General features: G+C 36.9%; 1 protein-coding gene across 1 annotated transcript in view; it reads left to right on the top strand.

Annotated features, from left to right (window-relative positions):
• PSMD14 (proteasome 26S subunit, non-ATPase 14) overlaps nucleotides 1-23631 on the top strand; it is a 72179-nt gene extending 48548 nt beyond the window's left edge. Inside the window, exons 8-12 of the mRNA XM_090045615.1 lie at nucleotides 9623-9730; nucleotides 13736-13810; nucleotides 19133-19258; nucleotides 20429-20491; nucleotides 23230-23631. Coding sequence (XP_089901741.1) covers nucleotides 9623-9730; nucleotides 13736-13810; nucleotides 19133-19258; nucleotides 20429-20491; nucleotides 23230-23328 — 471 coding nt within the window. The 3' untranslated portion in view covers nucleotides 23329-23631. The remainder of the gene's footprint in view (nucleotides 1-9622; nucleotides 9731-13735; nucleotides 13811-19132; nucleotides 19259-20428; nucleotides 20492-23229) is intronic.
• The last annotated feature ends 291 nt before the right edge of the window (nucleotides 23632-23922 follow it).

Raw genomic sequence — 23922 nt, 5'->3', positions numbered from 1 at the left:
CAGAAAAAGATAGCTGGACTGTGCTCAGAGACAGGTCTTTGTTGCAGATATTCATGGTCTGTAACCTAAATTTGGATTGCTTTGGAAGGAATTGAGAGGATTGTCTGGTGATCAAAAGGTGTCAAACCAAGGCTAGTCAAACAGATATTGGCTACTCTCTTTAGTATGTTAGAACTTCGCTCATTAGCCTCAGCATTGTCCTTTACTATATTTAAAACTTACGTTAGTCTCCAACTTTTAGCCTTGCTTATATTAGAATTTTCAAGTAGTTCCTGTAGCTGAGAACTGGAGTCTGTCCCTTTTCTCCTTTCGTTTGTTTAGGTCATTCACACTGGCAAAGAAGAGAAGAGAAGAGAATGAGTTTAAGAAGCCAGGGAAATATTATTAAAATCACAAAAAATGGGTGAAAGGACAGATGTAATACTTGAAACTTGTATTTGAATGTATTTAAAAGAAAATCATACTTTGCAGTACATTTTTTAATTGCCTGAAACCATCCGAAAAGTTTACTTTAAAAATAAGACAAATTTATGTTTTTATGAAAATAGATTGAAAATGAATCTGTCCTAGGCGCTAGGTACCTTAGATTGTCATTAAAATACAATCTGGAAGTACTAATCCTGCAGTTAGAGAGAATAGCAATCAACTAGGCAAAATTAAAAATAAAACTAGTAGTTCTAATAAATTGGAGGCTAAGTGTCAAGGTTATTTGTTCTGAATTATTACACCAATACTATTAAACATGAAAATACTCTTCTTTTATTTTTTAACATATGCTATCAATTGTTCTGTGCCAAGACCATTTAATCCTTTTGCAACATTTATTATTAATATTTGACATGCTAAAATTTCTGTAGTCTGATGTAAATGAAAAATTCTCAATTACTATGCATTGTAAGAGTTCTGAAGCAGACTTTATAATGCATCATTTTAGTAGAAACTATTCTATGATAGGATGGGAACCTTCTGTATATTTGTGCTGTACTTAGCACACTTTGGGTACCATAACAGAATTAATAATATTTTTATTCTTTCAATTAAATTGTTGCAAAGAAAAGATTCAGTATTTTTAATAGAAATGACATTGCTTTGAGGACATGTTTAATGGGCCTAAATCATTTCCCACATGCAAAGTCATTGAACTTCTAGTAGCCCTTTTTCCTCCAACCTCTATTAGAGAGTTCTTGGATATTTTTGGTGCATGTATAAGCTGAGGGGAAAATAGAAATATGGGGGGAATAAATCAGAAATTCAAGAAAACTTGACTCTTGTGCCTTTACTGCAGTTTTAGTGTGTGATTATTGAACACCCTGTAGTAAATCATCATAAGGACAAATTAGGCACGAGATTTTGGCTGCTTTTTGAACGTGACTCACTTCTACATTGTCAAATGATGAGAACTGAAATCTTAGAAATATGCTTCCCCAACATTGTTACACCAGTATGGCTCAACTCTGCCCCAGAGTGACCTCTCCTAGAGGTCATTCTTCATTTCCCCTCCCCCCCCCCCAAAAAAAAACAAAACAAAACCGTTGACTGAATCTGGTGACACTGTCAACAAGAATGACATTTGTGTGCGTGTTCTGTGATGTGGGCATCTGTCCTCTCAGAGCTTGAATGGGGTTACAAGTTCTTTTAACAGATAGTCAAATAACTACCACGTATCTGGAAATAGAGCAACTCATAGTATTAACTGAAAGATGCATATGGCTCAGTGACCTAAAGATGAGGCATCTTTATCTGATGTCAGCAATTTCATTCTTGAACTCAGATTTTCAGAACAAGGAAATTGTTATTTTTATAGTGGCTTTGTTTTGATACAAGCAGGAAACTAATTATTGGTGAATGTAAGAGTATGGTCTTTTTTTGTTCCACTTTAGAATCGCACTTTCTGTAGGAGAGCTACCATATTTACTCACATTATTCATGCACCTTTCCCCAAAGAATTAGTCTTCTAAAATTGGAGTACATGTCTTAAGCAGGGAAGCTTATTTTCTGCCCAGAATGGAAGCCTGGAGATGCTGTAAAATAATTCCTGCCCCCTACAAGCAGCCACATGAATTGCAGTCAGTTTAGTTATGAAATGGTTAAAACTAGAGCTTTTGCCTAAGCAGGAACAAGAGGACGAGTGAACTGAAGGTTAGGCTCTATGCCGGCTGCCTGTAGCTGTAACCAGAAAAATCTTTTTTTCATTCTGTCTTCCCAAAAACAAGGTGCATGTCTTATTTGGGGATGTGTGGTATACAAGAAAATGTGGTATTATCTTTGCATCGTGATGCAGGTAGCTCTGTATTGATACTTCAGTTCAGACCAGGGTTTGTAAACATTAGGCATAACATGCAAATCATGTGCCCGTTAACATTCATTCCATCATCCTTGTTTCATTTGAAAGCCAGCAGAATTTTATGCTAGTTACACTTTCCAGAGAACATTTTTGTGGCCCATGTGCTTTGAGTAAATAGCTCTTTAAATTTCTGAATTGAATATTATAAAATAGAACATTACAGACCTTATTGTTAAAGTGAATGTCAGTGTTCTGTAATTTTTTGCAACACCATTTGGATTTTATTGTGCTCTAAATTAGGTGACAAATGTTTGCTTTGTAAACTGTTTTATAAGTTATTTTAGTTCATTCCCCTCCCCAAAACAAAAAAGCTCCAAGAAGACTTTTTGTTGAAAACTATTAAATGTTTAAATACCTTTTACCATGGTGAACGTCAAATAATCCATTTATCTTCATTAAGGCATATAGCTTTAAAACTTGTGGTTTTGCTGCTTGTGAGTTATGGATGCATGCCCTCACTTGTCAAGATAAATGTATTAAGACTGTAGTTCTCTCTTCTCCCAATATGGATATTCAAGTTGTACAGCACATTTGACCATAGCAAGCAATTCTCCAAGGATAAACAAAGAAAATGCACATACTCCTAGGAATCTCTCTTCCAGAGCTAAAACTGACATTTTATAAATAATTTCCAAGTTTCAAACTTCAAACTCACAATCACAGCATTTCAGTGATATGCATTTGGCATCAGTCAGTTTTAGTTCTTAGTGCTTTTCATTGGAAATGGCATAAAAAGTAAGATTTCTCTGAATTTTTTATGTTGTGGGCTTACAAGGGACAGAAGATGTTCTTCACTTGTGGTTGTCTAACAGTGCATGGCAGCATAAATAACGAAATGGTCATAAACCCCAGCTGCACTGCCAAGGTCACATGTTCCATTTAATTTTTAAAGAATCTAGAAACAAAATAAGCAGTTGATAACAGGTCAGTTGCAGGTGATAAAAGATGTTTTAGAAGGGACATTACTTCTTTTTCCACACCTGGCATAGCCACATTATATCTTTTGCAGAGTTTTTCTTATGCACTAGTAGGTTTGTTCATAAACATGTGGCATAAACAATAAGTAGACTGTTTAATTTCAAGGCCACAGTATATTTTTAAAGATAGCTTCTATGTTATAGGTTTTTGCCTCAAAAATGTTGATGTCACGGAAGTTTTAAATTGAAATAACAAGGCTGACTGACCTCTAACTGTGGTTTTATTATTTTATGTAATTACCATATAAAATGCAGGTATATTTTCATAAAAGGAGTAAGTAGACTTACTGTTACAAAGACTTGGGAATGCCGTATACAGTTTTAAAAGTATTATAGAAATAAATTTGACCAAAACATTGTTTGATTTTTTTCATATGCCAGTACTGAGACAGTCCATCCTAAAGAAATGTGGAAGTACAGCACTTATTTGTATCTCTCTGGCTCTGTAAATTTTAGTCCTTGAATTAAATAGTATACACCTGATCAGTCTGTTTGAACATGTTTCTTTTAAAGTTGTTATGGATGGAAGTGTACGGTTTAAAAATCGTAGATAATCTAGAGATTTTGCTTCTGTAACAGTGGCATAGTAATGGATAAAATATGTGAAAGAAAAACATGTTGAATCATATTTGGCGTAGTTCTGCACAAACAGCCAAAACATTATAAACTATTTTTGAGTTTAAAGATGCTTTGACTTTTGACTCTGCAGTCTTTGTTATTTGGATGCTATTGTAGGCTGTTGACCCCATGGAGTTGCTTGAAAAATATTGTATCGTTATTGTTTTTTAGATTATTATGGTTTTTGAAGCTAAGACAGATGTACAAAAAAGATGCAGTTTTTATTTTGTATTGGCAGCTTCCAAATATTTAGTATCTATTTCCAAGAGTTGCAATTAGTAAAGCATCCATGGTACTGAAATCCACACATCCCACAAGCTAATTATATTTGCAAGGTCAGATTGAATACATATTTTCAGAAAAATAAAGGGTTATATAAATGTGTCTTCTACTTGGCTGTTATATCACAGTTTGTTGATCTGGAGTATAATGTGTACAATTCACAAATTTGTCTGATAACAGAAAGTGGTGTGTGATTGTGTTTATTTTACTAACCAGTATATTCACAGCAATCACTTCCAAATATCTCTCCAGTAAAGATGTGTTAATTACAAAACAGACAAGGTCTTCTATTATATTAAAGCTACTAACAAGAAGACAGCAGGAATCACACATGTAAATAGCATCATCAACCCCTATTTTAGTCCTCTGTTTTGATCTGTGAGTTGCGCGTAGACCAAAGGTGCTATTAAAGACTCAGTATATGAAATAGGCAGCATTATATGAACAAAATTTATTCAACAAGAAAACAGACCTTTAACATGAATTTAACAAGCCTGAGAAATTATAAACTCTCATATGCTGCAGATTCATGCAGTGATAATAAACAAAAAAGGAAAGTAAGAGGTTTCCTTAAGCTAGCCAAACTGCTAATGGTTTTGTTATAAGCTGTCTGCTGTTGAAATGACCTCTGAAAAGTCTCGAGACACTTGTACTAGGAAGAATTAAATGGTCAGGATGGTGAAAGAGTTGCAGTATGGAAAAGTATTTTTATAATGTGCTGCTGTCATAATCTAAAAAACATCCTACAACCATAGACTTCGACTTTTTTGCCCCTTTCTAAAGAGGGAGTTTTGCAGGGGGGTTGTGAACTGTGTTACTATTTTCATTAATATAGTAAAAGATGCAGGGAGATGATTCAAGTGCAATGTAAACTAACAGTTTAGAACCACTGTAAATCCTGATCATTTAGAAAATCTGTGGAACTCCGAAAAATGTGATTTTGCTTTGCTTTAATTAATCCTTGGGGGTTCTCTATTCAAATTACTGTGTCTAAAGTTTCCATTGTAAAATAGGATGTGACCATCTTGCTGTCATCTGATTGCATCATGCTGTACTTCAAAATACACAAACATAGAGAAAAGACTTCAGCTCGTACACACCTCCAAATGCTCACCAGGGCTTTTTCCTTGATTCTTACTGTGGCATAATTAACACCTAGTTCACCCATTGCTCATTAGTGCACTGGACATTAATGAGTCTATTTATTTTGATATGATGCTCTAAAGGAGGAACCGATTTGTTCTCACTGTGCAAAAAGCAATTAGAAGACTTCACAGAAATGAAAATGTAGGATATATTAATGTATTTATGCTTTTATTGCGTATTAGATCTAAATTTAGGTTGCAGGTTGTTGAGCATGTTAGTTTCCTCAAGACAGTTGCTATAGTGATCGCAGTGAATTCCTTTAATCTTAGTGTAGTTAAAGTATTTAGTTTTTACTGGTTTTCATAAAGAAAGCAAGAGAAAGAAAAATGTCATTCAATTTATTTTTTGTTTCCTATCTAGATTAGAGAGAGAGAGAGAGAGAGAGAGCAAGCATTTGTATCCTTATTGTCTCGGTATATAATCACTGTGATTTCAGGATATCCTGTTGTAGTTAAAGTAGTAAGCTAACGATTCACCAGATATTTTCATTTTCTTTCTCCAAAGTTTCACATGCAGAGTCCTCAAGGCTTATTCATGCAGGTAATGCCACCAGAATAACGGAACCTACTTCAAGGAATCAGGGTTGCCAGGCCAGACTCATGTTCAGTGTAGCTGAAATATTTGAGCAGCAGATTGTCTAGAATCTGTTTACCTGAAAGGTATTCAGATGTGACACTGTGGCTACCCTAAAATGTTTGATATGTTATCAGATTAATATTACAAAGCCTAATAGCTAAACTGTTTTTAGTCTTTCCTTTCAGAAACTTGACTTAAAAAATTTACATCAAACCAAAGTATTGGAACAACTGGAGAGTCAAAAATGCTGTTTCATTCTTGGATAGGCTCCATAATTTCTAGCGGAGCAGTCTTTTAAACTCCAGTCTAGGAGTGTAGCCATTAGTAAGTTAAATTATGATGATGCACCTTGTGGTTATGGTACCCTGCCAAGTTAATGTATCTTGCTCCTCAGGGTAAATTTTTATTTGCTTGATTTTTCTATCTAGCAGTCTCTGGAGGACTAAATTGTGGGTTTTTTGCTTTGCTTTACTTTTTTATTTATACTCCTCAGTTGTTACGGTTGGGCATTTGCAGGTGTTCACAAATTAGAACATCTGGTTAAAATGGAATTTCAGTAGTTAGAAAATTGATAAGATGTACTTTGTACACAAAAAGATAGCTATAAAATAGCACAGGCTAAAGTAATATTTGCTGAGGAAAACCTTTTTTAATAAATGTTTTAAAATTAAAACAGACTGAAGAGATGTGTAGAAACTTTTAGTGGGGTTATTGTTTTACAGATTAATTACATGTAATCTCTTTTTAAAGTATTTAAATAAATTATTTTCCTTTCATTAAGTGTGTGTGGGTAAATTATTCCAGGTCACATTGGAAAGAAAAATATTGGTTGCATGTTTCTACAAGGTACTTGTCACCACGCTGTCTGACTTATATTGGGTCCTTAATACTTTTCCACGTATACTTTCTGTGTGCTGCTTTAAAATGTGAGATGGGGAGAAATCCCACCCATCAGTCAAGAGTTAGGGATTGTATGTACATCAAGACATTTCAGTTACTTAATGGAATAAGTGAGTTATAATTTCCCTTTTTTAAAATAGCTGCTTATTTAATGAGCTTCGTAACTACTTTGTACTGTTCATGCCTAAAGGAAGATATGGACCCCTACCCTTTATATACATGCAGAAGTAAAAAAAAATAATAAATTCCTTGATGTGAATAAAAGTATCTTCTGTTTTTGTATTTAAGTCTTGGATACTTGCTTCCACCACAGAAATAAACATAATTTTGCGTAAAGTGCAACGATGGCTTCTTTGACATGTACAACAGGCCAAAACAGTTAGGCTGATTTAGTTTAAGATTTGACAAGCAGTTTTTAAATTTCCATACTGATATCAGCTAATTCATTTCTAATTTCTCTCTGTGACCTTTAATCTTATTTGCATTGCACCCCCAGACAGGTGAATTCATGGTCAGTAATAATATTTGTATAAATTAAAGGGAAGTATTGAATTGGTGAGAATAACTTAGTTGCCATATTTCATTTTATTATTCCAATATGGACAATACTTGTATTCTTGCTTGTTCAAGAAGCAGCGATTTTAAAACACCAGGAGGTTTAACTTCTTAATATGTTGGATGGATGACCGTAGTACATAATGCCATGTAGTACTGTTTTAGAGTGGGAAAAGATACCCTAACTGCAATGGAAATTGAGCCGATGTTTTCAATGAAAGTTTTAAAATCCTCTGACGTATTAATCTACTTTAAGAATATAACAGGATTGCAGTCTAAGCATAAGGCCTCAATGTCTCACATTCATGCAGGCAAATGCCTTAATCTATGTACACCTCTTGACTTCAGTAGCATTTTGATCTTGCACAAGATTTCATGTATCCATGTCTGGCTGTAGGATCAGAACCTAAATAAACAAGTAAGCTTAGCTGTAAGCAACAGAATGATGGATAGAGGTGATGAGCATAGAACATGACTGTAGTGTGTTCTCAGCTGTCTCTCACTGCAACTGGGACCAAAATGATTGTTTGTTTTATTTAGGGGTGCATTGATAAAGATTTTGGGGGTCGATACCAATAGCCGATTTTTAAGGAGGCATATCGGCTGATACGATTTCTAATACAGTTGCATGCAGCTAGTAAGTCTGTTGTGGTGGGCAGGGAAGGGGCGTGGGGTTGGTCAGATCAAGGCCTCTGCAGTGAGAGTGGGTAAGGGCTGGGGCAGGTGCTGCCCAGCCAAGGTGGGGTGGGGCGTGGGACAGAGCAGTAGCTCATCTGAGGGAGAGAGTGCCCCCCAGATGTGCGTGGTGGGGGGCAGGGTGGGCTGGGGCTGGGGCTACGCTCCCAGCATGTGGGGACTGCGCTTGGAGCATGCAGCAGCAGCGCTAGGAGGGGAGTCTAGTGGGGGGGGCTATGGGGAAATTTGGGATGGCTGCAGCTGTCCCACACACTGGGAGCATAACTCCGAGCACGGCCCCAGAGTCCCAAGCGCAGCCTTCATGCTCTGGGAAAAGCTTGGCGCAGCCCTGGCCCCAGCCTGTAACTGCAGGCCCCGCCTCCCCTGCAGATCCGGGAGCACATGCCCCCGCTACGTACCTTCCTGGGGTGCACGCAGTGACAGGAGCTGTCCCCCATACTGCCTGGATGAGCCACGGCTCCATCCTGCACCCACCCTGCCCTGGCCGGGCAGTACCTAACCCAGTCCCTGGCCCACTCTCAACATGGAGGGCGTCGATCTGCGCCCCCCTCCCCCCAACACCCAGTCTCTTCCTCGTCCTGTACACCACAACAGACTTACCAGCTGCACGCAGCTCTCCATGCTGTTGGGCTGCGCTTTTCACCGCCTACATGCTGTGCTGCGGTTGCGCGCATATACGAGCATTTATTGGCCACATCAGGCTGATTTCCAATACAATCAATTTTCTTTATATCTGTGCCGATCTGATATTGCATCAATGTATCGGTGCACCTTTAGTTTTATTATATGAGGCCACGAAATATTTTGTTCCAAACGTTTCTTGAAAGGATTCAGCAAAGTATAGGAATAAGCTAGATAGAGGCTCTGCTTTTTTGTAATGAAATAACCAAACTACCTACTATGTACCTTTAATCATAAATGACCTTGGTTTTCTTTTACCCTGTTTCTTAATCCTGAGCATGACACTGACAAGGACTTTTTAATCCATCAGACGGTTTATAGACCTTTTCTTAGTCAGAAGAAGCAAAAAGCATCTGACTAGAAGGGAATACATGGGGCAAGTTCCTTGCTGGCTATAATTTTGTTGTCATTTCAAGTATTGTGGTGGTATAATTGATGTGACAGGACTGGGCTTTAGACGCAGTCCCTTAGCTTGTGCTCACTTTCAGTTTTAGTCTCTGTCTGTCATTCATTTTGATTAGATAAGATTTAGGTGACAAACATATGCGTGTCTTTGAAGTTTATAGTATGTACAGTAGGACAGTCAATGTGGTATGATAATAAAAAGTATATAAAACTTTACAGTTCCGTGAAAAATGTAATAATTGGTGTCACCTTACAATACAAAGTAGATGTGGTGTGCTGATGGCACAGCCAGCAGGAGTTCTTTTTTATTAATATTATAATTAAATGATTTTCTGGAAAAAGGCCAAAAACAGATGTGAGTTGTTCATGCCTTGTCCACTGTTGCTTGGCACCATTGCTTGCATTTTCTAAAAAGAATTGACTTGACATCTTGTTTTTACAGGTTGTTATTGATGCCTTCAGGTTGATCAATGCTAATATGATGGTCTTGGGACATGAACCAAGACAAACAACTTCAAATCTGGGTCACTTAAACAAGCCATCTATCCAGGTAAACTGAGTATTTGATAATATATGTTAAACTGGTGTTGTTTAGCAGGATTTGAGCATGTGAGGTTATACTTCAGTTTTCTTACCACACATCTTTGCGGTATTTTGTACACCCATAGAAGAACAGCTTAATAGATGGACAGAATTATTCATGTAAATTAGAAGTGTGAGACTGAGCCCTAAATTAACCACATGTGAAAACAGTCTAAATATAGGGGTTTGTGAACATAACCCCATCTTTATTATTTTTGACCTATTACATGATCGGAGGTCCATTAGTATATTTTTCCAGTACTGGAGTTTTAAAATTCCTACTGCTAACATGGGCCTGAGATTTCCTTAAAAATAAATTATTCTAAAACAAGCATTTTAAAATACCTTTTCTGTCCTGTTTCTGTTTCCTGGGTTCTCTTTCCATTTTCTTTATTCCTACATTTTTTTGCACCTTAACTAATTTACACTTCCATTTCTGCTTTGTTCTAAACAACAGCAACAAAAAATCTCTAATGATGTCATTAGGAGCAACATAGATTCAGTGAATCTATTCCCACTTCAATAAGCTATGATTGACCAATCCAAGCAAAGTCCTCTGTTTATATATCTTTGCAGGAGTTTATTAAGTAAAAAGGCTAAATTTGTTTTTGCAGTTATTTTAATCTGAGATTTGGTTTTTGTGGTTGACTAGCTGTTGGGGTCAAATTTCTGACTTTCAGTGAAGCAGGCCTTCATTTTTAAGAAGCATCTTCTGCTCTAAAAAAAAGAGTATCCTCCTGAATGATTAATGCTTTATCTGTAGCATTCTTGTTCCTCAATGTTTTTACAGTTTTTCCTGCCAGAAAAGTATATTTTATTTTCAAATGTATTGTATAAGTCATGGATATTTGCAACCACGAAGGCTAATCATGTATCGGAAAATTAATTACATTGAAAATAGTAATGTATGTTGCTAAATACAGCATATACTGGATAAAGACAATATGGTATATCACCGTAAAACTGAAATCATAGACTTCAACTTTTACTGAGACAGCTGTCCTTTGGGAGCTAAGTCACCATTGTTAAACACACTACCTTCAAAACGCCAGTGGTTTTTTCTATTTCTATTTTAAGTATTAATACATTCCATTAACAAAAACAGAAAAATATTCATGCAAGTAAAATACCTTCTGTTTTGAAAGGTTGAAGTGTTTTGCTATTGATTTTAAGTCAGTGAAAACTGCAAAGTATAATGACTATGAAATAACCTACTAATGTTTTTGCTTGGATATAGGCAAGCCCATGCTTGCATGTTTCAAGAGAATATATTACTGAGCTTTTTTAGACTTTATGTAATGACCTCTCTTGTAAACCCCCATAGTATCATACTACTTCATTATATTTTACAAAAGATTAAACAGCATCTCACAGCATAGCATCGCAGCATAGCATATTCTGTGTTTTGGCCATAACTTTTATTAATTGCAAGACTGCAGTGACCGTTTCTATAGTACAGCATTATGCTAAAAATCTTGCTGTTTAAAATTAAGTGTACATATGTCTTAAAATCTTTTCCTTCCCCAGAGAACAAATGAAGGTAGACTTATGTTCTAAAGTACCTGTGTAAAATTCTGGCTTTGCTGAATTTAATGTAGAAACTTCCATTGGCTGATATAAGACTAAGATTTCAACCCCTATCTTTGTTCACTTTTATTTCGGGGAAACAAAAGACGCACTTAAATTGGAAGTACTTGTTCTGTTTTTCTTTGCTGTCATTTTTAACAGAGCTCTTTCACATATAGTTTACCTGTCTAGCTAATTTTAACCAGTGCTAGAAGAAGCCCTTGTATTGGAACAAAGCAACTAGGTTATTTTTTAAATAAGGTTGTTTTTTAAAATGTAAATAGTTACTGATATTAGAGGTTTCCAGTTAACCTGTTGTAGTGACACTTTAAGATGAGTGGAACAGTATCAGTGGTTTTGATTTTGCTTAAGTAATGTTTTTTCTTTAGAAGAGAATGATTTTAAGGGAGATTGTCCAGCACTGTTTTAGTACTTCTAAAACCTAGAGGAATGTTTCAGAATGTCCTCTTCACTTGTAATGTATTTTGAACTTCATATACAATTTTTTAGCAGGAGGAAAACCATTAAAGAAGACTACAGAAAGCTTAAGTCACTTAAAGCTGAAATTAAGTTATCAATCAGGAAAAGTTTTTAATGTTTCTGTAACAGTTATAATAGCATTTGAGCAACATAGTTAACACACAATTATTGATCCTTGTAAAAAGTAACTTAAAACATTTATCTGTATTGCATAGAAATATATACACAAGAAGGCTATTTAAACTTAATTTATGCATCTATCTTTAGCTTTAATAAGGAACAACTTTGAAATCATTAAATTAAAATCTTTACTTTCATTTTGTATAATATAAATAAAGTATGAGCTTAGGATAGCTCTAAGGAATACAGTTAAATGTGAATAGGTAAAATGATTGAAATCAGAATTTGAAAGATCATAAATACATACCCAGTATTTACGTGTTAAATGTTATAATTTCTTACATCTCAAAAATATTCTCCAACAGGCTTGAATTTGTCACATTTGCAAAAAGGCTGCATTTTAATCCAACACATTCCTTAAGTCATAGATTTGAAAAGTATACCTATAATCTTTTATGACGAAGCAAGAAAAGGGAGCATACATACACAAAAGTTCCATATAATAAAACTTGTTTGTTTTAAACCAGAATGGTGATAAAGAAAGCTAAGAACTGTACATTCATGGAGCACATGCCGATTAATGGGAAAGGCTTATTTGCATTTACAGTGAAAAATTTAAAACACACATAGAGTACTAGGGCAGTGCTTCTTGCAGTCTGGCCCAAGATGAAATGTTAACTACTGCTCTAGCCTCTACCACAATACTACAGCTCAAATGCATAAGGATTAAAAAATATGGTTCTGAAATGTCTGGCAGTGGTTATAGAGAGATGTGGTCAACTTAAAAAATCATGCTTACTATACTTACTTTCATATAATGCACAGCTTTCCCCTAAACAAACAAACTCACAAACAAAAAAACCAACCCTCCAAGATTAGGGTGTTTCTTAAGCTGGGAGGCTGACTTCTGCACCAAAATTGAAGCATATGGACACTGTAATGGCTGCATAAGACACTTTAATGGCTGCCATAACTGTCTGACTTTTCCCAACCACAGAGGGCAGGGGAAGAGTGTAGTCTGCAGTGTCACTTAGGTTTAACTCTCTCAGCCAAAAGCTGCTGCCAACCTAGCAGCAGCTGTGTGAGAATTTAAAAACATAGCTTTACCTCTATAGTGATGGTCAGGATTCATCCACAACTCTGGAAAAGTCTTATTTCTTTAATTTGCCTTCCCAAAACAAGCTGTGGGTCTTGTTTAGTAATGTGTGGTATGTGAGCAAACATGGCATATGTCGGGGTGGGCCATTATTTCAGGTGGAGGGCCGCTTACTGAGTTTTGGGAAGCCATCGAGGGTCACATGACAGGCAGCTGGGGCAGATAAATATTAATTTTCTAAATTTTTAGGGGCGCCGCAGACCGGACAGAATGGCCTGGCAGGCCTCATCTGGCCCGCAGGTCACATTTTGCCCACCCCTGGCATATCTGAAATACCTGCACCACCTATTTTTATAGATAACACCTAAATTTACCATAACTAAAAGGGATAGAAAATTTTTTTTTTCAGTTTGCTTTCTATATGTATTCATCATCACCATACAGGTAGGTAGTTATTACTATTTTCCTTGATGCTTGCACCTCTTATGCAGCAGCGGATAAAAACCAGAGCAAAATAGTTTAGAAATACAAAATATAATTGAAAAACTACAGTATTTGGAATGGAGAATTAGGAATAAGTAGAGTATTTGATTCAGTTTATAACTTTAAAAAACCCCTGATTATTTTAAGATAAGTGTCACTGTAAAATACGGCTTTTTTACTAATATTTCATACCTGTGATGATAACTTTAGTGTAATGTATTTTTGTAGGCTCTGATTCATGGACTGAACAGGCATTATTACTCCATTACTATCAACTACAGAAAAAATGAATTAGAACAGAAGGTAAGTTTTTATATTTTTTGTTTAGAGTACAAAAAACACTTTACAAACTATTTAAAGTGATGTGTAGCATGTTGCAGTATTGTAGTTTGAATTAGAATTTCTGACATTTTTAGTTGACATTAGCACCTTTTTTCCTCTGTCATGTTATGGATTTATTACAAAACAAATTAACTAGGCTAAACTATCCTGTACTAGGCTACATCTTCAAAAACATCTGTATGCATAACAAGTAATTGTGGTAACAGTAGCTAACAGAAAATGAGTATTTCTTGTATAAATAATTTGATTGATTTATATTTTTTTCTAAATATATCTACATTTGTCATATTTCAAAGTTGCCTTTAATCCTGAAACATCTTTGATCCTTGATCAACCTGAGCAGGTTCGTCAGAAATTTCAAGCTGTGCATGGCAATGTTGGTAGATATTAAACCTACCTTTACTTTGGAGGAGTAGAATTCATAGGAACAGTCGAAGCTACAAAATAGAGGCTTAACTATAAGCACGCCCAATACACACGGTGATTTTGTTTGGTCTGAATAGTACAGCTCAAGCCTTCACTAAATGCTTAGAAACTTGGCAGCCTACTTAATTATTTTACTCTTGGAAAAGTGGTATTATGAGATTTCATGTGCATTTAGTGTCAGGAACTTCCATATCAAAATTGCTCTTTTTAAAAGTAGAATGAGCTTTGTCTAATTTCCAATTTAACAAATTTAGTCTTGAATCTGAAAATCAAAGTGCATTCTTCCAGGCTATTCATAATTCATAGAAGTCAAGATTCTGAAGGCCAGACTGCCTTCTGATATACCTGGATATGTTTTTGCTTTTGTTAGCTTGTATAAATTTAAACAATGATAGAAATTTACCCCACAATTGGAATTTAATATGCATGAGTTGAAATAGAATCCAGCTTCTCATATTAATCTCTCAGGGCCATCAGTAGTAATAAGTAATTTCTTTCACTGTAAGTGTCTGTCTGTCTGTCTGTATATATGTACATATAGGCTGTCAGATGATTTAAAAAATTGATCACAGTTAGTTCCGTGATTAAAAGAATTAGTCACTTTTAATTGCACAGCTAAAAACTCAAAATTATGTGCAGAAAAACTCAGCTGTGCAAAATTATGCAAGTACTTTGTATAGTTGGGCATTGGGTGAAGGTGTGGGGGGCTGTGTGTGGGGGGGGTGTGGAGCCAGGGGAGGGGGGTTCCCACACAGGATGTGGGGTACTGTGGGTCAGGAGTGAGAGGCAGTAGCAGGGCTGGGGGAGGACAGCGGCTTGTGAGTAAGTCAGACAGATGCACTCTTTCTCTTTCTCTCTCTGCCCAGCAGGGAAGGGGCAGGGGGTCAGATCGAGGCCCCCATGGTGAGGGAGGGAGTGGGATAGAGGCGGGTTGGGGTGAATGGGGCCCTGGGCTGGGTTGTGGGACAGTTGGAGCTTCTGGCAGCTTGTCGGGGGGGGGGGGCGGTCCCACCACTGTGTACATCCTGGGGGAGTCATGGGGGGCCGGGCCTGTGCCCCCCCAGATTTGTGTGAGGGCTACTGCTGTGAGGTGGGCTGCTGCTGCAGGGTGGCGCTCCTCCTTGCTGCCTTTGTCTCAGGAGTTGCGTGCTGGCTGTGCCATGACCCCTGCCCGGCCAGTGGTGGGAGGCACAGCATGGCATAGATTTCATAGACTTTAGGGCTGGAAGGGACCTCATCAGATCATCAGGTCCAACCCCCTGCCCAAGGGGCAGGATGTTAGCTGGGGTCAAATGATCCCAGCAAGATAAGCATCCAAGTGTTTCTTACGTGTCCAGAGTAGATGCCTGCTATTCTAGGCTTTGGGGACTCAGACAGTAAAGAAGTTTTTCCTCATGTCCATCCTAAAACAGTCTTCTGGGTGTTTGTGACAGTTAGACCTAGTTTTCCCTTGGGATGCCCTGGTGAACAGACAGTCTTCCAGTTCCTGATGCACACCCCTTATATACTTACAGGCTGCCACCAAGTCACCCCTGAGCCTTCACTTCTCCAGGCTGAAGAGTCCCATGGCTCTCAGCCTGTTCTCATAAGGCTTGCTCTCTTGTCCTCTAATAATGCATGTGGCTCTCCTCTGGACTCTCTCAAGCTTCTCCACATCCTTTCTAGAGTGCGGAGCCCAGAATTGGATGCAGTATTCCAGTTGCGGCCTCACCAAGGCTGAGTAAAGCAGGAGAATGACTTCCTGGGTCTCACTCGAGATGCATTGGTAGACACAAACCAGAGTTTTGTTTGCTTTGCCAGCTGCAGCTCCCAGGGCAAAGGCAGCGGGGTGCAGAGTCCCAGCCTGCAGCAGCAGTCCGCCTCTGCCCTGCACACAATCAGGGTGCACATGCCCCTCATGCCTCCCCCGAGGTACATGCAGTGGTGGGAGCTCCCCTGGACGAGCCACCCGCAGATCCGTCCCATGACCCACCCTGGCCCTGGGGCCCCATTCACCCCTGCCCCACTTACTCTGTCACCATGGGGGCCTTGATCTGCTGTTACATGCCCCTTCTCTCCCCCACGCCTTTTCCCCTTCACAGATTTGCTTGCTGGGCACTGCTCCATATGCCTCTGGGCTGTGTTTCATAGTTTCTAGGGTCGGAAGGGACATGAGCAGATCATCTAGTCCGACCCCCTGCCATGGCAGGAAATAATACTGGGGTCAAACAACCCCAGCAAGATGTTCATCTAACCTCCTCTTAAAACCCCCCAGGGTAGAAGCATGCACCACTTCTCTTGGAAGTTGGTTCCAGATTCTAGCGGCCCTGACTGTGAAGTAGCGCCTCCTGATGTCTAACCTAAACCTGCCCTCTGCCAGCTTGTGACTGTTATTCCTGGTCAGTGGTGACAGTGGCAGAGTGGAGCTTGGGTGTGGGCTTCAAAACCACATACCACGTGTTCAATTTAATGCATTAAAAAAATTAACTTGAACAATTATTAACGTGAGATATTATATACACAAGGGAAATTATCTTGACAGAGAGGCTGCTAAATTTACATGCATCTTGTAAGTGTAGAATCAAGACATCTAAGTGCTTGTTTACTTGTTTTTGGATGACTCCTTCAGTAGTCCCCAGTTCGCATAATGAGCCTCTTTTTCCTTTTGAATAATTTTATTTTCATTCATCCTTATGCAATATGTACTTTTCATATAAGCAACACTAGATTCTTCTGCAATGATTGTCCGTTTGCCTCAGGAAATGCATATTAACTATCAGAGACTGTTGGTATCTTGAAAATATAACATGACATGATCAACTATCTCTTGGGTCTAATGGGTTCCTTTAAATCTGGCTTCATTTGCTAGGCTGAGAAGACATCTGCTATCTTGACTTAGGGCTTCTCTGTATATAACAAGTCTTCTGCTGGCACATAGCTATCACACCTCACACCAGAGTGCATCCCAGAGTGGCAGCTCTGTATGGCTCTGCTACAACAGTTATACCAGAAGGTCCATGGTGCACTGCAGGAGGCATAACCTGTTAAAGGGGCCATGGCTACTATGGGAAAGTGTTGGCATGTCCACATATACTTCCTGATGTTTTCCCTTTGGCAGTAGAAGCCTTCTGTCACTTGCAGAGCTGGTATTGCTCTGCCAAAGGAAGGGGTTCTGACACAGGGTAGTTATTGGTGTGGACACACTCCTGGTTTTGTTGGCAGAAACTGCTAGGCCATAAGGATCCTTGAAATCATCTGAGCAGGTAAAGACTAATCTTAAGTACCTTAAGAGAGGCTTGTAAAAATGAGTTAATGAAGGGTCAAGTTAAAAAATCCTTCATAGGACTGTTACACCCATTTTGTCTTTTTTTTTTTTTGTTAAACCATCTTAAACTATGTGTGTTTATGGATAAAGAAGCAAAAGCAGCAAGACTCAGTTGGAAAGCACATCTATACCAACACAGCTCAGAATCTGTGGGAGCTGGTTAATCTAGATTTCACAGCAAGGCCCCAGTGTTTTTTGTCTATTGAAGAGAACTAACTTCCTAATGTCTTTATAGTACAAAACCTGTCAGACAACACATGCAAAGACTTCAGCTGCTGTAGGAGGGAGCCCACTCCCTTTAACTGTGTTTTAAAGCCACAGTTTTATGAAGATGTCACATAGAATTGAAAAACAGCTCCCCTGCAGATAACTTGAATTCCTAGTTTTATAATCAACATAATGGGGATTTGAGGACTTAGGCAGTAAATGCCATATTCAGGAATTGGGGAGAGGATAGAATGTATCTGTCTACCTAAAAGACACCAGAATCATCCTTGAACTGTCTGAGAGTGGGCAGAGTCTCCTAGATGCGTGCCCTCTAAGTACTGAAATCAGAACCTAAGATGTGTCTTTCCACCAGTTCTTTCAGTCCATCAAGTCAAGTAAGGCAAAACTCAGATAAATTTCAGAGCCCCTGTTTAGGATTGTCATATTAAATTCTCCCATCTCTTGGGCTCTGCATCCAAATCAGACTCCTGGGTATTAGTGAAAGACTCAGAAATGTTCCCCTCTGTGGAAATCTTTAGTTAAAGTTGAATGGTTTTATACAGTGTATAATAAACCCTAAATATTCTTATGACATGGATCTTAGCACCCCATGAGAATGTGAAGTTTGACTGCTTCTTTAAGGTGCAACTTCTTTGAAGCCAGCTACATGGAAGAATGCTAGCATATGGAAAAATGAAAAAAAGTCATATCTATCTGTCTTTATCATTCCTTTTTAGAACCATTTGTTTTGTTTATGGTTAAAGTCCACTGCATAATAGCAACAGCCCTGTTCAGGGATCATCAGTATGGTAAAAACATCTGCCTAATATGCTTAGTCCACAACACTCTACTGTCTCTGAACTATGAACAGGAGCCAAAAACTTCAGCTGCCATCTGTGTAGCAGCTAAAACCTCTGTCTTTTCTGTGATTATTTCTCCAGTGTTATGTACTGTCAATATAAAATCTAGCAAACTTTAAGTATGAGGACAGTGTAAAAGTTTTTTTAATCAAAATAGTTACACAGACTACTGCACCTACTGTGTACTTCTCATTTTCATAATTATTTTAAAGAATAAATAAAATATTTGTTGCAAAATTTCTAGTCTGGTGCACCAGATTACTGCAAAATCCAGGGACTTTGAGGATAGATATGCAAAACATACTTTCCTTTTAAGATTAAAAATGCTTTCCTAACTAGTTGGCATGTTACTACCCTTAGTTTATTCATATGCACTCTTGCATCTCTGATTAGTGAATAAACTTTGTGTCAGGTGGGCCTTGGAAATTGGTATTGGAAGTCTACTTTTTTGACACAGTTTTCAAAATCTCTGACTTTATTTTGCAGATGTTGCTAAATTTGCATAAGAAGAGTTGGATGGAAGGTTTAACACTTCAGGACTACAGTGAACATTGCAAACTCAATGAAACAGTAGTGAAGGAGATGTTGGAATTAGCTAAGAACTATAACAAGGTATTCATATCCTACAGTAGTAGCATGTTGGGATTGCTCTCCATTCAATTAATGCGTTTGTATGATGCATAGCAAATAAAATGATTCTTGTGAGACTTAAATGGATTTGGCAAATAAGGCACAACTGTAGCTAAAATTACAAACCAAAACTATCTGGGTATTGAGTGCCTTAGTAACCAAGTGAAAATTAGCTGTTGCTTATAGCTGACCGCCAGATTTAAAGGCTCCATCACAGTTTTTTAGCTGAAGCAGCAGATTTGGCTCTAATCTAGCAAACTCTGAAGTTCTGTAATTTAACATTGATTCAGAGTATTTCAGGAGTGATTAAAAAAACAAAACAACTAATTTTTGCAGCTGTCAAGAACTACTTGATCAGACTACAGGAAGTACTTGCAGAGTAGTAGAATTGCTTAAAAATTCATCTGATACAGTAGGTGGGTATTTAGATCTCTTAAAATATATAGAGCCTGACTATATCCTGTGTTAAGCATAAAACTCATGTAGCATACTACGGAATCAGGATTATGGTTATCTGTAGCATAAATTAATAGTATTTATTTACATTTAAAATATTGCAAATGACTGAGGTTTGCTCTGCCTATGTAAACAGTTACTAGAAAGAATATAGGCATAAAAGTGCTTTAAAACAAATGCATTGTAAATTCCTAACAACGAAGTTGAATATCACTTTAAATTATTTGGGTAAATAAACCTTACAGAGTAAGCATTTAAAATTAAATCAAAATAAAGAAATATCACTAAAATGTATTCAAAGAAGCACAACATACATAATTAAAAATAAAACCTAGAGTAGTTAGAAATGAATGTAATGCTGTCCTTTGAATATTACATGATTACCTCCCAGTTCCTAGCTTTTTACAAGATTTCATAAATCCCAAGCACTTCTTTTTTTTAATACAGTTTGGTGAATATATCTAGGATATCTGACAGTAGAACTGCTCACAAACACTCTCCCCTTGATCTCTTGCACTAACGCTTAAATAATAATTAGTGCCACCTTTGCTGAGCAGTTGAAGCATCTTTCCTTTTGACTCTCTGAAATGTGTTGTCTTTTGATTTTTAAGAGGAAATTATATTTTGAGAATCTTGTGGCTCAGGAAAAAGTAAACAAAATCTGAAACACTGACCTTTTTTGTATTTCTTTCACAGGCTGTTGAAGAAGAAGATAAGATGACACCTGAACAGCTGGCAATAAAAAATGTTGGCAAGCAGGTGAGGTGTAATGAATTATAGTGAGGTGAAATAACATGCTTTGTATATTTTTAATATTGGTTTAGTCGCTTGTATGCAGGTGATTTTTCTTCTATACCCTTGATATTTTCAACTCCCTATAAATAATGAACTTACGCTTTCTGAACAAAAGGACTCTAGGTAATCAGTAAAGCAGTTACAAAATCTTTCTGGTTTGTAAATTATCTGTCTGATATGCAGTCTCTTATAATGAAATTTGTAGCTACAGCTAAATAAATTTTATAAGCCACTTGATATCCTCCAGATTCTACTTTTCATCCACTAAGAGAGAAAGAAAGAAGAAAAAAATCTTAATTATGCATTCCTTAGAAGACAAGATCATGGAGTTTTTGTTTGTTTTGTAAGTCAGTCTTTGGATTCCTTTATTCTGTGGCTGTAGAGCCAGGAGGAGACTTAAGTTCACCTATAATTCACTGACAAACTGAGGATGTTTAATGCCAGCACACAAACAATAGGTATGCTAAATGCCGTCATACTACCTTGTGCTTTGGAACAACAACACTTTTTAAAGGGCACAGTTGAAATAGAAAAGAATCAAGCCCATCTTCTTGCAGTGGTTGGACATGGGACTTACAAGATATTACATTAATTCCATACTTGGTATTGGCCAATTATTAGCCAAAGAGAGAAATCTGTAGCTGTGCAAAAAGATTAAAATTGCTGAGGAAAGAAACTGCTCTCAGAATTCTAATTAAAAGCAAGTGATAGCTTTAAATACATCCAAACAATTTTTCCTTGCAAGAACAAAGACAGGATTTATTTGTATGGCTGCTGTAGTAAACCATAGAACTGTTTCAGAGGATTCTGGATTACTCGCTTGTGTCAGCTTCCAGCAGTGTGATGTCATAAGTTATCTGCAATATTGCTCAGCCAATCATGCACATTGTAGCATTCAGATCAATTGGAGGAAACAAAAGGAAAAACTATCATTTTAAAGGATTTATAATAGTGGTAAATATTTCTTCTCAACTGAAACCTAAGCCTTATCACATGTATAATTTATCATTTCAACTATGCTTTAAAATCATACTTTTTAAAGTTAATTCAGTACAGAAAAACTGTGTTTTTTTCCTTGCATGTCAGATTTTTTTTTACTAAAAAGAGACTTTTTGGTATATCTTTCTCAACTTGTAAATAATTTAATGAAAACACTTCCTTCCAGTATTGAAACACACTTCCTTCCAGTAGTTTTTTTTTCCTGCTCTTGCATTTATACACCAAACTTTATGGATTTTTAGACACAGCTACTGCCATGAATATTTTCCCTTTAGTTAGAAAGATAACTACAAACAGAGAAATCTTAAAGAAATAAATGAAGCTTGCAAACGGATTATAGAAAAAGGGGTGACACTTCCATGAAACTGCATGTAATGTGGGAGAGATTCTTTAGATCATTTCTTCTAACAGAGTAAAAATCATGCCCAGTACTGCGTTCTGTTGTAACTTCTTTATACTGGTTTCTGTATAAGCAAGCAATGCAACAGAAAGAGCCATTTTTATAAATTCACTTATCTACTTTACACTATACTGTGAATATTAATTAGCTAGGTTAACTTCTGCAAAGGTGTATGCATCTATTTAAATTTACTACTGTAGCAATCCTGTTGTCTTGGGCAAATGCATAATATTGATCTGAGAGAGAATTCACTACATAAATAATATTGTTTATCTGGACTTAGGTTCATATTTTTGCAGCTATTTAAGCATGTACTTAATGTTTTGAAGTTAAAGTGTACTCAAAGAATATTACTTAAGTAGAGGGGTAAGTCTTTGTATCATTTCGCTCTAAATCACAAAGTACTATATCAATGGTAAGGGTAAAATCTTGTTGAAATAAATAATATTACACGATTGAATTGAGTGAGGCCAGAATTTCACCTGAAGTACTACTAAATGAATTACATGGTACAGATGTATTTATTTACATTGATACAGTAGATCTCCCATGTCAAATTGTAGACATTTATGGTGAATTTTCATTTTAAATGGTACAAATCTCATCCACAGAAAAATGGTTCAGATATGTATTTGAACTTTTTATCTTTTTAACTTTTGCAGTAACAAAAATGTACAAAAGCATTCAAATGTATTTAAAGATCTACCTTAACCTCACAAAAACAAGATTAGAAATGCAACTAAAATTGTGTTGCTAACATGTTCTGTGCTTAGCTATTGCTGGTCTCATAAAGTAGCACCATACATGCAAAAACATATATACAGTTTACTATCTAGGTTCAGCCACTGAAGCGATTTTAACTCTGAATTCCCTTCTATTGCAGATTAGTCAGTCCTAAAGTACTGGTTTACTTATTATTCTTAGCTCTGAGGCAACTATATTAAGGGTGAAATCCTGGCTCCATTGAATTTTGACTTCACTTGAGTCAAGATTTTGTATGGAATTGTATAAAAACTTTGTTTTCATTTTATACTTCCAGAATTGGAGAGACAAATTAACCCATGCATATTTGCTTAACCCACATGGGGCTCTTTTTGGATTATGTTAAGGATTAACAAGGTCAGAGTCATGAGAACTCAGAATCCAAGCTATATACATTATTTGAAGGAAGGAAAACAGTGACTTTACAGGCTGGGAACATCATTTCAGTGTCCTCAAGTGGAACTGAAATGCATGTTGCTTCTTGGAGCATTTCACATCTTAATGATTTCTCTAATAGCGTGTTTTAATATTTATGTTTCAGGACCCCAAACGTCATTTAGAAGAACATGTGGATGTGCTGATGACCTCAAATATTGTCCAGTGTTTAGCAGCTATGTTGGATACAGTTGTATTTAAATAATGAATCTACTGTTGGAGTGCTTTCTGTGTGTATTTGTCTGTTGTTAACACTCAGAAATCAGGGACTGCTGAAGATATATATGGTTAAATGAAAGGTATCATTTTCAGCACTATAACAACTTTCAGTCTCTGTTGTGCAATTGCTTCTGTTTCTTTGTCAGGGTCTTACAGATTCCACAGCAGTTCAAGAACACAGAGGAGGCAAACTGTATCAAGTTTTTTTCATTTAATATTTGGGGGAAAAAATCAGTAGTACATATATATTTTGATTGTTGCTACATAATAAAAATACATTTACAATCTATCTAATTTTTGGAAGGTGTTTTTCTGTCAATTGGTAGGATGGATAGATATCAGTGTAGAATGCTTACGTAGGTAAAAACTTGGTTTCCTATGTCTTGTTGAGAGATATTTTAATAAGTGTGGTAAATAACACTTCAAATTAAAGGAGACTCGCTTGAATTACTGAGTAACCTAGGAAAATAAAAACACGTACTTTGTCAGTAGTACTGTGTTCACAAAAACATTGTAAAACATTATTGTAAGCATTTTCACTGCCTGAAAAAAATAAAATGTGACTGGAAGTCAGTCATAA

Source organism: Crocodylus siamensis, chromosome 4 (assembly GCF_052110815.1).
Source record: "Crocodylus siamensis isolate JL-2025a chromosome 4, ASM5211081v1, whole genome shotgun sequence".
Classification (NCBI taxonomy): Eukaryota; Metazoa; Chordata; order Crocodylia; family Crocodylidae; genus Crocodylus; species Crocodylus siamensis.
The sequence above is the reverse complement of the archived record's forward strand: the minus strand, read 5'-3'. Positions and strand labels throughout refer to the sequence as shown.